At 37.5% G+C, this 17,859-nt stretch overlaps 1 protein-coding gene across 1 annotated transcript in view; it reads left to right on the top strand.

Moving 5' to 3' along the window:
- The window catches only part of SLC26A7 (solute carrier family 26 member 7), a 119,044-nt gene extending 105,562 nt beyond the window's left edge, over positions 1-13,482 (top strand). Inside the window, exons 16-19 of the mRNA XM_055303297.1 lie at positions 4,861-4,961; positions 9,181-9,235; positions 9,318-9,421; positions 10,453-13,482. Of these exons, the coding sequence (XP_055159272.1) occupies positions 4,861-4,961; positions 9,181-9,235; positions 9,318-9,421; positions 10,453-10,488 (296 nt within the window). The 3' untranslated portion in view covers positions 10,489-13,482. The remainder of the gene's footprint in view (positions 1-4,860; positions 4,962-9,180; positions 9,236-9,317; positions 9,422-10,452) is intronic.
- Positions 13,483-17,859: the final 4,377 nt, after the last annotated feature.

Consider the following 17,859-nt stretch of genomic DNA (forward strand, 5'->3'; position numbering starts at 1 on the left):
GCATTCCTAAATTATGCAACTATGAATACTTTTTAATTAAAGGAGTTAATGAATATTCTACAGGAAAGATCTGGCTTCCACAGTCTGGAGTTAATTGCCCACCCACACCTGATGGTTAATTTCTTTCTGAAATGTTGTTTTTTGTAGATAAAGCCCATCATTTACCACATCCCACATGGGTATAGATTAGTTGCCTCCTTTGCACATGCTCCAAGCTTACCTCATTTTGCTTAAGGCAGGATATTAGCTGTGAATTCACTTTATTCTTTTCTACGACAATGTGATTTTTATTGCACTGGTTGATTTACTTAGAAGCTTAGAACACAAGGTTATAGCCATAAAATCAGTACAATGGTAGAGCTGAGAGGCTACTGTGTGAAAGAAAACTTCACTTATTTTTGGAAAGATTTCAGAAGTGTCCATTGCATTTAAATTTTCATTTCAGTGAATTGGTAACTTTACCACTAAAGAGGTCTTTTTTATTTGGAAAAGGCATCATGAATTGCTCCTCTAAAAATAGCTTACCTAAATTATTATCTATAACTACATGGCACAATTCTGTTTTTTTTTTTTTAGATTTTATTTATTTATTTATTTATTTACTTATTTATTTATTCATTCATTCATTCATTCATTCATTCATTATTCATGAGAGACACACAGAGAGAGGCAGAGACACAGGCAGAGGGAGAACAGGCTCCCTGTAGGGAGCCCAGTGCGGGACTCGATTCCAGGACCCCAGGATCATAACCTGAGCAGAAGGCAGACGCTCAACCACTGAGCCACCCAGGAGTCCCATGGGGACAATTCTTTTTTTTTTTTTCATTTTAGATGGTATGAAAATATACTCTATTTTGATTAAAGGAACAAGAAAGAGGAAACTGAGTGTAAAAATGAAAGACAAAGTGAGCACACTGAGACAATAGAAGAGAAATTTTTGTACTGTTATGATAAAACCCAAACATTTTTATAGTCAGCAGTCTATTGATACTCACATTATGAAATAACTATAAGAAAATAAAGAGAATGACAAGTGTAATTTACAAAAGAAATAAGTATGATAGGTTAGGGAAGAAAAAAAAACTTTCTTAAAAATTTTTAGGTACCTTTTACCACCGTTTTCTGGTAATTTAGATCCAGTGACCAGTCCCTCTAAATAACACCTCAATAGATTGTTTTCTCACTGTAGTACTGAGTTCAGATTGACAAATACATTTCTTGTAAACTCCTGGTGTCTTCCTGAAGTGGTGAGTTGATAAAAATTCTAAGATCTTTGACCTCAGTGGAAAAAGTACTGTGATTGGTTAGCCATGTTTGTCTGGATAAGGAATGGAGATGATAGAACTCATGCCATATTCTAATAGTTATAGATCATAATTTATGTGGCCTCTTTCAGGAAAAATAATGAATTGACATTTTTTGACATTTCTAAATAAAACAATTGCTAATATTTTTTCATATTAAAATTAATTTTTTCCAAACCTCTTTTGTAAATAGTACCAATGACAATAATGTTTCCTAGTAAATAAAGAATGAGGCTTAAAGATCTCAGAAAAATTAATGTTTTTTTAAAATTTTGGGGATTAAATATTAATGTTATTTTTTTCTACAGAATTTCTTGAACTAAGAATTTAAGTGTAGCTTATTTTGAAATATGCACTATTTTGTAAAAGATATATGTCATTTGTTAAGAATGGTGCTGTATGGATGGAAAAATGAGCTATAGAAATTCTGATATCAAATTGAGTCATCATCATCATTTTAAGATTTCTTGCTAAAGATGCCAGTGGTTTAAGAAATGTATTTTGTCAAAGCCAGTGGATTTTTAAAAATCATTTATTCTATTCCTTATGTTTAACAACATTCCCCACCTTTAGACAGTGATGTGCTGGTAAATCTTTAACAAGCAACTCTTGGAACAGGGGGCAATGAGGTAAGTTGGTGGAGAAGCGCTGCTAGTAGTTTTTGCCCATTTCCATTGTGTAAATATTTCTACCATGACTCATTCCAAACACCAACACTCTGTCATTAATCATGGAGTTAAGAAACTATGAAACAATTGACATATTGAAGACTTGTCAAAAGAGCTGGTATGGGGACCCCTGGGTGACTCAGTGGTTGAGCGTCTGCCTTCGGCTCAGGTTGTGATCCCAGGGCCCTGGGATCGAGTCCCGCATTGGGCTCCCTGCATGGAGCCTGCTTCTCCCTCTGTCTGTGTCTCTGCCTCTCTCTGGGTCTCTCATGAATAAATAAATAAAATCTTAAAAAAAAAAAAGGATCTGGTATAAGGTGGCTCCAGCTCACTACTGCCTTTAAAGAAATCACATAAATTTTATTTTCTATGACAGATATATTCAAAAGTATCTGCATAGGAACCATTTAAATATTGATTTCCATGGTAAATTGCAAACATCAGTCTTACTAATAAAACTTCTTATATTTAACTTTGTAAGAAAATGCCTAATCTATTATATATATTTTATATATGTATATCATGAATTATCGAACGTTTGTAAGAAAGCTTATCTGATCATTTAATTGTTAGCGGGAGACTTTTATACTCTGAAAATATAACACAATGTTCAAATTGGATAAAAGTGTGCTTATGAATCTTAAAAAGTATTCAAGGAAATACATGTCATGAATCAAATAATGAGCCAAATCTCTTAGCCACTCTTTTAATATTGATCTAGTAATTCTGTCTCTGTAGCTCTAAGCAAAATGAAATAACAGTATCTACACACCAGTTATTATAGTGCCCACCTGTGTGTGTGTCTATACGAGTATGTGTGCGTGTGTATTTATGGGGACTAAGAGATAGAAGGAATAAGTATCAATCAACATGCTACTCTTTACCTTTGCTTTGCTTTTTCTTTTTCCTGTGGTCTTATTCCTCTCCTGTCTGTGATAATGAGCAGGGCACACTCTATCTGAGGGCAGAAATAAGAGCCTTTGAGCATTTGTAGAGGTAGGTCCCATGTTTAATTAGGCAAATAGTGATTGATAATGATTCCTACTGAGCGGTCAGTGGATGAGCTAAGTTATGAGCTAAGTTTAAATTTTGTTTAAAGTTCTAATTTGCTGTTTGGGGCCAATGGAAGCAGAGCCTGAACCTACTCTTAACTTCTTAGCCCTCCTTTCTGTGGGAGAAACAGGAAAGCAGAAGGAACTACTGGAGTGCCTGGCACACAGTAGGTCCTCAATATATGCTGGTTGACTGGGAGAAGGAGGAGTTTGAAATCTCAAATAGCTTCAGTGTTCATTTACAGCTGTCCATATGGAGTACTCAGAATGAATCATTTCTACTTTTTGGAATCCACATCCTACAAGGCTACTTTTGCATGAAGCCTTGAACCATCACTCCAGAGATATTTGCTTCTTATAAATTACCATTTGTCTGCCAGTCCAATCCTTGGCAGTCAGAGATGGGCTCCTAGAAACAATGGAGAGTATTTTACTTACATGTGTATCACCCACTACAATGTTGAAACCTTGCAGTGGGAACTGCATTTGAATAAGTATGTTTTAATAAGTTTCCCTGAACTGACACCTTGCTCTATAGTTATTATTTCATGTAATAAATATGAATATAGATCTAAAGGTGAAACTTGGAAACAAATCCTATCCCTGAATACCTTTTTTCGAATATATTAAAAATTACTTGATAGCAATTCTCTTTTTTTTGCTAACAATTACTGCTATAAGTAAATGTTTGGTGTTCATTCTGTATTTTCCACATTACCTCTTTTTATCTTTAAGCAGCAGTCTTAAAAATACATAATTTCCCTTACACTTCCCTCCAGGGCTAACTGAGAAACAACCATATTCCCACGTTTTTGTAGCCACTATAGGGGAAAATCATGGGCATTTTATTTTTATTTTTTTTCGTTAACGTATAGTGTATTATTAGTTTCGGAGGTAGAGTTCAGTGATTCATCAATTGTATGTAACATTCAGGGCTTGTTACATCATGTGCCCTTTTAATGCCACGGGCATCTTAAATAGCAAAATGACTCCAATTAGGAATTTATTTCCTCAGAGAATTTCATAATCATTCATGGATTGGAGTTTATTTGATAGACTGTGCCTACTAACAGTGAAGCAATCTTCCCTTACGTGTCCGGAGAGCCATATCACCCCTTAGAGGGACTTCGGACATGGTCTATCGTTGCTCAGAAATAAGTCATTTCACATGAGGGAACTGTGGCCATAAAGACATCAGCAAATAAGAGCTTGTGGTTCATGACGTCCTGAGTAAATTTTTTTCCCCCTTGGGTAAGTTCCAAGGCAGATTTACTATGAACCAGTTAAAGCTTAGTTTTTAGGGTCTCTCACACAGCTCCCTTCCAGGCCCAATAGACAAGCCCCAGCAATGAGATCTTTTCCTTGAAATGTGACCTCCAAACTATAAGCTTCAGACATCACAAAACAGGGCTCTACCTTTGGGCATATCCCTGGAGGGAGCAGTGGGATAGAGTGGAAAGAGTGCTGTTCAGAATGCCTGGAGGCCTCAATTCAAGTCTGTCTTTGGCACAGCCTTGTGAGTATCCTTTCAAAATCGTTGAAGATGATTGCCAAGTTTCATCAGTTTGTGTCTCTGTGGAACGATAGGTCATTAGCCCATCCATCCCCTCTTCCCCTCTGAATTTTGTAATAATTACCTGAAGTCACGTTCAAATGATTAAAAGTTAGAGTTCAGAAGTCATCAGTAATTAAATGAAACATACGAAAACTGAAAAGTGTTTGGAATCAGTCTTGTTAAACATGAGGCCACTGCTGCCTTCCCCCAGTCAACCAAGTCAGCAGCAGAAATCTCGAAGAACTCTCCCTAATTCACGTCTGTCTCTGCTTCTCCTACAGAGGAAGCTTCACAGCCATGCCCAGCTGAGAAGTGCTTTTTAATCCTGGATTGCAGCGGAGTAACTTTCTTTGACTATTCTGGAGTCTCCATGCTTGTTGAGGTATTTACATGGCTTGTGTTTGGACTGATTCTTAACCTCTTCTTTGGTCAACAGGAGTTTTCACCAGCTACTCTCTCAGCCCCGGGTCTTTGACTCCACTTGTTTCAGTACCCACCTCACCCATTCTCCCCAGAGGACATAGGACTTTAGGCCTCCCACTGCCATAGATTCTCTTCAGGAGATCCCATCAAGCTTCCAGTGTGTGTATATGTAGGGACCCAGGTGGTGGTGGTGGGTAATCACATGGGCTGGTCAGAGAGGACAGGACACAGGCTTGAGATGTGGTGGGCATAGTGCATGCTGGGCAGACAGCATACAGGCTTCTGGGAAGAAGAGTCCCCTCCGTGAGAAAGTGCCTCTGGTGATGGCAGGATGGTTTCTCTTACCCCCATGGATGGTGTAGTTTGACCAGATACCATATCTGATCTCTCAAATGGTCCCTAGTGCAGGTGCTTTTCTCCATTCTGTTGGGTGATGGGGCTTACTTTTCTACTCCGTGATCTCCATGGTGTCTCCATGGTCCTGGTGTGCAAAAAATAAAACTGCTTATTTCTTTAAAATAAATGTAGCTTACAAGACATTTCCACAGAAGGAAGAACACCTAATTTTTCCAATTCAAGGAAATCTCAGACACTTCTGGCATATTTTCCTCTACTTTTTTTTTGGGGGGGGGGGAATGCTATGTCAACAGTAAATACCATGTCAACTAGGTGTCCTTTGTTCTCTCCCTCAGTGTCTTAAATTTGTTGGGGAGGGTCTTGAGGATGGAGCAACATCTGTTCCTCAACCATCCTTAGTCTTCCACCAGCTTCTGATGCACGGAGCTCAGCTTACCTGTGTCTGGGTGTCTGCTCCCCGCGGGTTCTCTATCCTCACGGCATACTCTCCCGCATGGGTGGCTTTCTATTCTGCCAAAAATGTAATCAAAATCCTGTGAACAATTTCTGGAGCTCTTTGCTTATCTCCCTCATTTCCATTACTCTCTCCCACAGATTTTACCCACCCAGTCCTTCCTGAACTCTCTTCCGTCTGCTCAGCTCAGTGAAGCTCTTGCATTTTACTCAGGCGTCCATCACGCTCTGGCCCAGAAGCTGCTTTGTGCAGAAAGCTGAGCTCTCAGAGAGCTTGTCTCATCGATTTTCTTTCTCTCAGGGGACTCAGTCCTTTGCTCCCTGTTCCCACTGTCTGAAAACAGTTTGTGTATCTTTGTTCGGTTGCCTACATATTTATGGAGGAGAGGATAGTCTTGTGTTAGGTACTTGATGATGTGTTAGGGCAAGATGCAGAAATTGGAAATAGACTTTTAAAGAGGGAAGATCAGTAGTTTCTAAAGGGCTTCACGTTGTGAGTGTTGGTTGTTTTCTGTGGTGTTGTGGAACTGTGCTATTTATAAATATGAATCAGAAATGTCTGACCTTCCAAATTCAAGATAGTGCAGGGTCAAAAAAAAAAAACAAGAAATATAGCACAAAGGTCAACTTTCCTATCACTTTCCTATGAAGATAGGGATGAGAAGATGGGGAGGGGAAGCTGCTCAGCGTGTGAGAGAACATAGTCCCAGTCCTGTCACACTAGCCATGAAGTGTTGGGGAGCTCATTAACCCTCCCGGATCACAGTGTATTCACCTCATAAAAATGAGGGGGTGATTTTGTTTCAGTATGAGCAGATATTTAGAAAGCAAAAATGCAAAAACAGTTGAGTTTTAAATATCCTGGACTTCAGTCTAGTGGCTATTTTGGGTATGTCACCCCTTTTTTTCTACATAATATGCTTTTATTTTCTTGTTGCTCACTATAAAGACTCTGCACAATTTGGCATAGTTCAACCTAAATATGTCATATTTTCTTGTATCTAAATCTGGACTGTAGATAGATAGTTCTTCATGGGAGGGCTCCTTGTGTTCCGTATTTCTATTTCCTCTGTGTCACCAGGATCTAGAACAGTGCTCCTCAGTGAATGTGCAGAAGGCTCACCTGGGGTGCTCTTCGACAACACAGTCTTTTGGGCCCTGGTTTGGGTCCAGGAATCTTTATTTAAACAACCACGAGTGATTCTGAGGCAAGTGTTCCAAGATCATATTTTGGAAAACACTAGATTAGGATTGTCCATTTACTGGAAAAGTCCAGGATATACAGTTTTTGTTTGATTGTATTTCACATTTATTTTGAATATTATCAAATGTTCACTGGCTGTTCTCTTTTTATATTGCAAATCGGGATTAGAATTAGTAGACAGGAGGAAATGGTTACCTATTACCATTGAGTTTAGGATCAGAAGTTGAAAATCCAGAGGAATCCAAATAATTCAGGTACTGAGCATGTTGAGAAAGAGTTTTTTGTTTTGTTTTGTTTTTTTCTTCTTTCCATTTGTCTTCACAGTTTTAAAATACACTATGGAATTATGGGATAAATCAACTGATGCATTTTATTTTCAAATTAGCAGAAAATAACGATTTGCCCATGGCCTGGTGTTTTGTCTCACCAGCAATTTTGTGTCAATTTGCCCTTTTTAAATTTCCATATTACTATTTGGTTTATTTCATCATGGCTACAGTAAATTATGATGTATATTAAGAACATTGGCTTTAAAGATAGATAAATTCTGGGTCCAAATAGTAGCCTTATAATGAATTCCATGATTTAGGCTTAAGTATTTGCTTTTCTCTAAGCGGGCAGTAGACATACCCACTTCATCAAGTTATGAAGCTTAGCAATGATGTATTGCAAAGAAAGCACACAACAAAGTTTCTAGAAATTAATATGTACTCATAATTCTAGCTTTTATTATTTGTTTTTAATTTGCAAAAGTCACTTCTTAAGATGCAAGTAATATCATTGTGACTAATAATCATTTTTTAGTTGCAGCCACTGAAAGAGGGTCCAGATAAAGAGCCACAGATTCTCTGGAGCCATGAATGTCTTCCCGCTTCCTAACATTTCTGGATTATTTCCTTAGTCACTGTAGTGTTAAGAACATTCCCACATTCCCTTATGAGTTATAGGTTGAAGAAATGGAGTGACTTGTGTTTATTCTTCTCTTTAGGACACTGGGGAGGTCAATGAACTGGAGATTACGTTTATCAATATCAATAAGCCACCTGTAGCAATGTGTTTGTGCTCCCTGAGCTTGAGAAAAAGTCAAACACTGAGCAGTCACCTTGAATTAATCCTTTTACTTATAAAAACAGTAGCCATTCATTTTGGCAAAGTCTCAGTCCATGTATTGTTTGTTTGTGTGCTTGTTTATTCATGCTCAGAGTGGGTTATTTTGTAATTATTTTGTAATCTCCTGTTATTTTGCAGTTCTTGTCACACATAACTGCTTACTTCAGGAACAATACAAGGGGGAACATTTGGAGTGTTGTGTAAATGCTTTCTATATTTTATATGTGAGATACTTCTCTGTTACATAAACAAATCCATCCTACTGTTGATAAAACTTCTCAATTTATTTTCACTGAGTTTCATGGGTTGACTTTGATCAAGTCATGATCAATCTAGTCCTAGATTCCCCGGATCTACTATCCTGGGAATTTGAATCCACCTCTTTCAAATGCTAAAACTTCAGATTTAACCTTATATAGCTTTTTTCTGCTCTGAATTTAAATCAGGGCCTTCAGTAAGTTGTCCCTACATGGTATCTTCTAGGATGTGAATGAGGCAAGACTCTAGAATATGTCAAGCAAATTAGTTGGGATCTCTCATCTTGCAGGACCTTTAAAAATAGAAGTTGGGCGATCCACCTTGGCTTCGATTATTTTGGTTCTCAGCTTACCGTGCACTGATAGGATCTGAGAGTCCATGAATATGTGCAGATTGTTGTAAAATATTAAACTAAGCAGTAGGTCGGCAGTTTTCATCACTTTTATAAATGGGTCCTCGACTTCCAGTAAAAGGTAGAGAACAGCTTTCTGTCATTCTTATAGGGAAATAAATGTGTTTAATGTTTATTAGAGAAGTTTCATTTATTAGATGAAAATGTAGGGGGCCAGACTTAGTTGCAGGAAAGGTAAATACCCTGCTGCATTAATCTCGGGCTGGCGAAGTCGGCGGGGTACTCCTGACTGTGTAGCAATACCTCCCTCTGGTGGTCTGACATCATAAACTTTGGCTTTTTGTTGTTTTTAACTAGAAATTCTCCTTTCATCTTCGGCCCGTCTTTCCCTTTCCTGCCTGCTATCCTGAATTAATTATGAATATACCATTTTAAATCTTCCAGGTTTACATGGACTGTAAGAGCAGGAGTGTGGATGTATCGTTAGCCCATTGCACAGGTGAGGGAAGATTCCGGGCTAACCTTGAATGTGATCCTTCTGCTGTTCCATCTGTCCTTATTTTACTTATGTTTTCTCGTAGCTTCCTTGATGAAAGCCATGAAGTACTGTGGAAACCCAGACTCAGAGAAACCAATTTCTTTTGAATCAGTATCTGCTGCGTTAAGTAACATCTATTCAAATAAGGTGAGCCATGAAAGCTGGCCTGCAGGAGTCATTAGACAAATTAGAATGTAGAATCAAAGGCTTTGCATTTTTTGGTATTAGCTTATCACCCCACTGGTATTTAAAACCTATTACAATTTTCCCCTTCCCAGAGCTCTCTGCTACGGTAAAGGAATGTTTCTGTTCCTTACTTGGATCAGTTATGAACATTGTTTAATAATTTGGGTCTTTTAACAATATCACGGCTTAGAGGATTTAGGGATCACCTATTAAGTGCAAACTGCTTGCTTGTAAAGTAGATGCTTCATCCAGGATCTACTATCCTGGGAATTTGAATCCACCTCTGTCAAATGCTAAAACTTCAGATTTAGCCTTATATAGCTTTTTTCTGCTCTGATACCCTTACTCTGAGTTCATATTGCCATCTTTGGAAACATTATTTGCAGAGCCCAGAACTGCCATGATATGAAGTGTCAAACTAATCCTCCAAATACTGGGCTTTATAGTTAGTTTTAGAGCTGTTCCTAGAGCTTTGATTTCTTGAAATTTTTCTTTGACTTTGAATCATTCTGCTTTTCCTCATCCCTAGAACAGCATTTGGTGCTTCCCACAGTCATCCCTATCCTATTCAATCACAACACTATGTATTTACAAAATAAAATAATAATGCACTGATTATTATTACTATTATCATTATATACCTAACATTTATTGAATGTTCATTATATTGCAGGAATAGCCTAAGAGCTTTACCTATATTAGTTCATTAGGCTTGCCACAACCTTGTGAGGTAGAGACTATTATTTAACCTATTTTAGAAATGAGGAAACTGAGGCCCAGGGAAATTATATCATTTGTAAGTGGGGAGAGCCGGTTTCAAAGGCAGCAGTCTGACCTTGGACTTGGAGCTTGCAGCCACCATCCTGTCTTGCCTCACAGAATGCCTGTCTGCTTAACTTGGCTGGACAGCTTGCATCAGCTGTTACTGTTCTTTGATTATAGTACCAATTTAAGCGTCGAACATGTGCTTATTTCTTCCTCTTCTATTTTAGAATTTGAGCAAACTCAGTGATCACAGTGAAGTCTGAGACCTTTTTCCTGCAATACAGCTCCTGCCTTAGTAACTGCCCTGAAGAGGCCATTCTCTGGCATTTTGCACAACCACTTTTGGCGTTGAGATCCTACGGATGACCTCTGCTTTAAGTGTGATGTGACTTCATAACCACATAGCCACTGGTCAAGATTCACCAGCGGTTCTTTCTACTCTTTGTTAGTAAACAGATTTACTTAGTAGGTTACTGTATAGTTATTTTATAAAAACCGGTACGTGTTTCGTTTTAGTGTACTGAAAGTTAAAACGTGAATTTATTTCCTTTGCCATGGTATTTTGTGTTTTATTTCTGTTTTGTTGTTAAGTCAACTTGCAAAACCGAGAAACCGTTTGTCATAAGAGATTTAGAACATTTGCAAGCCATTTGTAAAAACCCAAGATCATCTGTAACTAATACATAAAAACAACTTAGCAAATGTGCCATTTCCCCCTCCAAAAAACCAAAAAAGCCATTAAACATCAGTAAGATTAAATGTTTCTTTATACAATATGATATGAAATTCACCGAAATTAAGTCAAACAAAAATGAATGACAAACTAGAAGCCATTGTTCGTCATGTCTTTCCATGCAAGGACGTCTTCAAGATTATTTTCCAGATAAATATCCCAGTGAAACCAAGTTCTTGACATTAGTCTTTTTACTCTGAATATTAGAAATGCTTAGCCCTAAATTCTGAATTTCAACCCAATTAAGTCTGTTTTTACCTTAGGTTTTATTGGAGCTGGAGTGTATGAAAGTTGCACCTTTTATATTTTGTTATAAATGATGTTTAGACGAGAAAATAAATACCACCAGTAGAATAGCTTTGTGCTATTCTAAAATACAATTATCTGTAGTAGTTTGGGACTTTCCTATTTCACAGAGACAGTCGATATAATGTAAGACATTTATCTATATTCATTTAGGTAGATAAGTCTCCATAGTATGTTTTTCCTTTTCTTTTCCTAGAGTAGGACTTAGATATGTGATTATCTATAAAAGTACCAAATCAACAGCATAATTGACAAACACCATAGGCCAGGGTGACTGGTATAAATTGTTGCTTTCATGCTTGTACGTATATTTTTAATCATGTACAATTACCCAGAGTTTCATATTTTTATCAGACAATTTGATACAAAGAAATCTCATTTTCAAAGATAAGTCTGGTTAAGTTTGAAGGTATTGGAACTGTTCTTGAAATTACCAGTGTAACAGAGAGCCAGGTACTTTAAAGTGAATTTGAAAAGGAGGTTGAAAACAGAACTTAAAGACTGATCATTTGGGTATTTTTGTGGGCATCTGTATGAGAATTTGCCTGCCAAGTGATATACTGGTCCCTAGCAAATGTGTGGTAAACATTCATATGGCCCTTAATTTTCACATTAAACCATAGGTAGGACAATGTAATAAAATGAAGGGGAATAATACATGTTTTGAATCTCATAACTTACCTCCCCCCCGCCATTTCAATTTTGGTTGACATGAGCTAAAAAGAAAAGTCTTTGTCCTAAAGGAGCCTCATCACATCCTTTCATCACTAATTTGGATTGAAGTGAGTGAGGACAACTTTCATTCTCTTTAAATATCATTCCAAGAAAAAGTGGAGGTAACAGGTAGAGGTAAAATTTCCTTAGAGAAAGGAGTTTCTGTCTGCTTTGTCCATTTATACTATCCCAGTGGTGGATGGTGGCAACATTTACCATCCGTAACCCATTGATGTTGGCACATAAAGATGAGTCAAAGAAAGTTAAGGAAAGAAAATATATTTTGCTATGTATAAATTGATATTTTGCTCTCCAGCTTTAGCCTATCACTGAATTCATGCACTGCAGGCATTTTATAATTTGTAAGAGATTGTGGGCCATGGATGAGCTCAAATTCATTACAGTTAATCAGTGGATGCTTTGTTCTATTTTATTGTTAAAGATGACACAGTATTGTCTGAGCAGGTGTATTTGAATGCATTTCAGTATTTATAGTAGAAGTTTAGTGGATAAAACTTGAAAGCCAATAACTTAAGTGTCGAATGTTAATACTGTTTTCCAAGTAAGGGAAGACCACGCACTGGGTAACAATCTTTGTTCTGTCTTCTTCTGCATGCCAAGGTCACAGTGGCTTAACCTGGAAAAATTTATTGGAATTGAGTTCTGAGTGTCCAAAGTTGAATATGAGTTTTGTACACCCAGATTCTAAAATATACATATTTATTTCAAAGCAAGCATTAACAAAGGAACTATAATATGGTCTTGGTGCTAGAATGTTTCTGGTCATGTTGAATTATTTTTATGAGATCACCTTATTTTTATATATGATAAACTACTTCCATATTACTTATTATGGTGAAATAAAATTAGAAAAAATTAAAACTGACCTATAAGAGTGTTGAGGACCTAATAGAGTGACATATATAAATTAAGCATAAAATATGAAACCAGGAAAAGACCGTTAACATTACATTTATGCAAATTAAATGCCCTTAAATTTTACCATTTATCTTTCATTTTAAAGGTTATTTGCCCCCGATTATATGATTCAAGTGTTACAAGGTCTAGCTTGAACTACTTTGCGGTAATTTATGTGACAGCTCTCTATTCTATCAATGCGTAATGTAATGAGGAAAGAGATCTTTCTTTTTTAATGAAAACATTAATGTGTTAATACCCTGTATGGATAATGTTTGACATTTAGTGGTTACCAAAATATATTAGTATGTTGTTGAACATACATATGCCTTAGAAATGCATGTTTCTGTCTTCTGTGGGATGATGATCTAATTCGATATAGCATATGCTTTTTGGCAGTGAGTTTGTTGCCAGATTTCAAATAGGGAGTTAAGTGATGCCTTCACAATCCAAAGATTTTTAGTTAAAAATCATGTAGTCTAATATGCCACATTTATTTTTTTATATTTTTCAATGCATTTAATTATCTCTTTTATAATTCTTTGTACTAACTCAGCATGTAACAAGCAATTTACAAGGAAATAAATTGAAATATGATAACTATTATGCTTGAATAGATTTGTGTCCATTATTTCAAAGTATTTACTCTCCTGCTAAGCAAATAATACATATTGCTTTCTTAGACTGACCACTGTGTGTTGAAAATTCTTGGAAGTATGAATTATTCTTGGTAATTTGTTCTTACGAAACATCAAGCTAGGATGGTAAGGATTATACCTTGATTTATGGGCTGCTAATAAGGCCTTTTTTTGCTGCAAGACAACATGGAAACAATCCTCTTTCACTGGGTTTATTATTTTTTTTTTGGTTATCTTTTATGTTCTAATTTTAATTAATGTGTCTATGTTAATTTTTATTTGTTTGGATTCTTCATTTATGTGTTATTGTTTGTCTTTCCTGAGTTCTGAGGCCAGGTTCAGTAGTCTTCAGCTTTTTAAAGGTTGCTGCTCCAAAGATAAGATAAGGCATGCTTTTAGGTGTTGAAGATACAATGGTGAATAAAACTACAAAAAAATTCCTGTCCTCATAGAGCTTACATTCTAACAAGGGAAAACAGGAAATAGATAAATTTAAAATATATATATTGATCACATGTGCTAATAATAAGAATAAAGCAAGGAAATAGGAATAAGCAAGGAATAAAGCAAGAATAGGAAGGATGGTGGAGAGTGGGTGTCCTGGACAAGGTGGCAGGAACAGTGACCAATGGGAGGGTCTTAGTCCATTCGGGCTACTATAACAAAACATTACAGACTGCAAGACTTCAACAATAGACATTTATCTCTTAAAGTTCTGTGGGCTAAGAAGATAGGGATGAAGGTGCCAATTTTTCATGAGAGCTCTTTTCCTGGCTTGCAAATGTCCACCTTGTTGCTGTGTCCTCACATGGTGTAGAGAGAAGGAGTGCTCTCTGGTATCTCCTTTCGTAAGGACAGTAATCCTATCAGCTTAGGACTTCACCTTTGTGACCTCATTTAACCATTATTATTTCCTTATAGGAATCTCACCTTATCTCCAAACACCCGCATCTCACCTCGTGGGGGAGGGTGGTGGTGGGGAGGTAGGAATTCCACACATGAACTTTGGACGGGGACTATGGACAATACGGTCCATAGCAAGGAGTTACAGATTTCTTCTACACTTGAAAAAAATTTTATGTCTGAGAAACAGGCTTCCTAGAATTTTATGTTTAATAAACTGTAATGTTTTAATCACAAATTGTGCGGTTAAAGCATTCCAATACAGAGACAGTAGGTTGGCTTAGCCATTGCTAGCCATGTTAAGCACCTTAGATTAGGTTGTGAGTGATGTGGTCAGAAATGGGTTGGTAGTGGACCAAAGGCTATTTAGAAGTTGCACAGCTGTATATTTTGGTGATGGTTCCTAATGATTAGCCATCTAATTAAAGATAGAATTGAATCATTTAATTTCTTTTTAGCTATCATATTGTTTTAAAGCAAATACCAACAGAGTCATGCTGAATTCTACCATTTGTCACCGAGACCAGCACAGAACAGAGTCTGAGCACTAACTGCAGTGAGAGGCTCCACTTTTTTTTTGTTGTTGTTGTTGCTGTTCTTCGCTTTGAGTTTGTTGTTATTTATTTAAGAAAGGATGTTAGGTTACTGCAAACTACTTAATTGCTCTGAAATGATCTCCTTACTTTCTACTGTTTTAGCCACAGGAAGGTCATATTACTCTAATGCGTCTCCTTTTTTTTCTAAATTATAAAGGACCGCACTCTATCTAGCATAGGAAGCTTTGTAGTATTTTTTCCTTCTGGAGCCTCTGGTTCCGATGGCTGCGTTTAGAAATTGGCTGATTAATAAATCCAGTAAGAATACATACTTATTAATTGTTACAGTAAAAAAAAAAGCTTCAATAATAAAATAAATGAAAATGAAACTAAAATTCTATATTTCCTTTGCTTCTAGAGTTATTTTTTCCTTCTTGGTTTTAAAGTAAGTTCTGCCCTTGTGAAAATAGAAAAGTGAGGAAAGAGAGCCTCTTTTAGACTCTAATGTGTTTTCCAGACCAACTTCCATATTTAAGCCCCCTGTTCCTATACTTCCTTACACTTTGATTTATATCCTGCAGGGTTCCCAAGCTTCCCTATTTTCTTAAATTTATAGTAAGGGAATTACTGTTTAAATAAAGGTGCCTTTACTCAGGCTAACATAGCCTGAGAGAGGGCAGGGAAGGGAGGGCAGGGAGCGCAACACCCAGGCACTGGGTGGGTTTGGAGGTGAAAGAAAGATGCAGGATGAGGGCAGGGGGTCCATGAGGACGAGGATGGCTGACATGATTCACTCTATGGTGGTATGATTTCGGCAGGATCTGGATGTCTCCTGAGTCTGGTTATTTGCTTTACCAGCCTTTTAAGGGATTTGAAGTTCTCATCATGAGTCATTTATTGAAGCCGGACTAAACGTTCTAAGAAAGGAAAAAACACGTAAGCCATTGCCATGCATTGTGTTAGCCTTAGGAAGAACTAGTTCATCTCATCAGTTTATAAGACTGTCATGGTTTTGATGGGGGAGGCTGGTTTGAAATTGTTTGGAACTCAGGGTGCTGCAGAGGGCAGGGTTAGGAGCGATGGTGTTGTGTTAGGTGCAGGCTGGTGTGCCCCGGGGGCAGTGGGTGGGGGGAGATGGCGATGCTGGGGAGGCGGGCTGAGCCTTATGCCTCTGGCATTCTTGGATGATCAGGGCCCTCCTTGTTCCTCACGCCAAAGACACAGACACAGTGGAAGTGGGGTTCATGAAGCCAAACAATTCTTCCCACATCGCAGCTTTTCCTGGGGCTTGGACCTATGCCTTTTGCTTTGGCTCTGGAATTAAAATTTGAGAATAGCAGTGTGACTGCCAAAAACGGGATTGACATACCATTCTTGTCTAGTGTAAACCTTTTCTCTTTTTTTCAGTTGCCTCTCTTCACATTGCCAATGAAAACATTGAAGTAGTAAGGGTCTCGCTTGACAGAGTAGAGGTTTTATCAATTAAAACCAATCACATGATGGTGCCAAATTTCTCCTAAATCTTAGCCGAAATGTGATCCTTATGATATCTGCACCAGAATCACCGTAGGTATTTGCTAAATATGCGGATTCAAGCCTACTGCCCAAGACCCAGCGAATCAGAAGTTCTTTGAGTTGGGCTCGGGAAGTAAAGATTTTTAACAATCATCTCTCTGCTTTCGTTTTGCACCCTACAGTTTGGAATCATAATCACAAAGGCTATCTTTAGTCTGATATTTGAAAGAAACCCTGTACTCTCTTAGGCACCTATGTGTTCATCACTTGCTCTATTTAGGATTGTGCGTTGGCCGCTACGTGTTGTAGATATGTCAAATTCACCATAGCTGTTGGTCAATATGAGTTTATGAGAGTCCGAAAGTATCTGAAACATGTTATCCCTACTCATCTATTCCTGGGTGAATTTCCTAAGCCTGGAAGTTTGTATTTAATATCATTCATCAGGGAATATTTTAGTGTCCTTCTAGTTTCACAAATTTATACCATTTCTGACAGGTACCGATGCAGTCATGTAAGAAAATGGTCCCATCCTCCCGGCTGCTTCTCGCACATTGCCATTAGAAACATATTGTAAAAGAGAGAGCGAGAGAGATTTCCCTTCTAGCCTCAGGCTCCGTGGGTAATTATTTTCTTTCAACACCTTCATTGAAATTCCCTGTGTAATGCTACCAGAGTGAATTATAGTTAAACCTTTTATTCTGCACATATGGAACTGGGATAAAGAGATGGTGCCAGCAATATTACTCAGCTACTTTCAGTTTGGGGATTGAGGCTGATGTAAACCATCATAACTAGAGAGAAAATAATATTCAATTATGAATCATCGCCAGATGTGTGAATGTATGTCTTTGGGTTTCATTTTTCTGGAATATGCTTAGTGTAGTATATTTCTTATCTACTTGTTAAGTGGTTCTCTTTCTACGGGTAATAGATTTAATTGCCTTACATATTCCAAAGATCAAAAATTAATAAGATACGTATTTGGACTCCGTCTCACAATCAAAAAAAAATCAGAAATTGTTCTAAAGTAAATGTTATGTAACAATGTTCTGCAACCCAAGTCCCAGAGGCGCTGTGAAGGAGGGTCCCCACTGCACAACTTCCAATGTGTCTCTTGTCCAGGGTCAACCATCCAGCTTGACACCAATGTGAGGGAGAGAGAGGATAAAATAGAACAGGGCGTAATAATTGCTAGAAAAATTGCTTGCAATATGAGTGAAACTGGAAGGGTACCTAATATGTGTGGTCCTGACATCCTGGATCCCAACCCTGTGTTACAGACCACAAGATTGTGTGGGATCCAAATGAGGTAGCTGGAAGAGGTTCACATCTCTTTTTTTTATTTTTTATTCTGTTTTTATCTCTTTT

This window comes from Nyctereutes procyonoides, unplaced genomic scaffold, assembly GCF_905146905.1.
Source record: "Nyctereutes procyonoides isolate TBG_1078 unplaced genomic scaffold, NYPRO_anot_genome, whole genome shotgun sequence".
Lineage (NCBI taxonomy): Eukaryota > Metazoa > Chordata > Mammalia > Carnivora > Canidae > Nyctereutes > Nyctereutes procyonoides.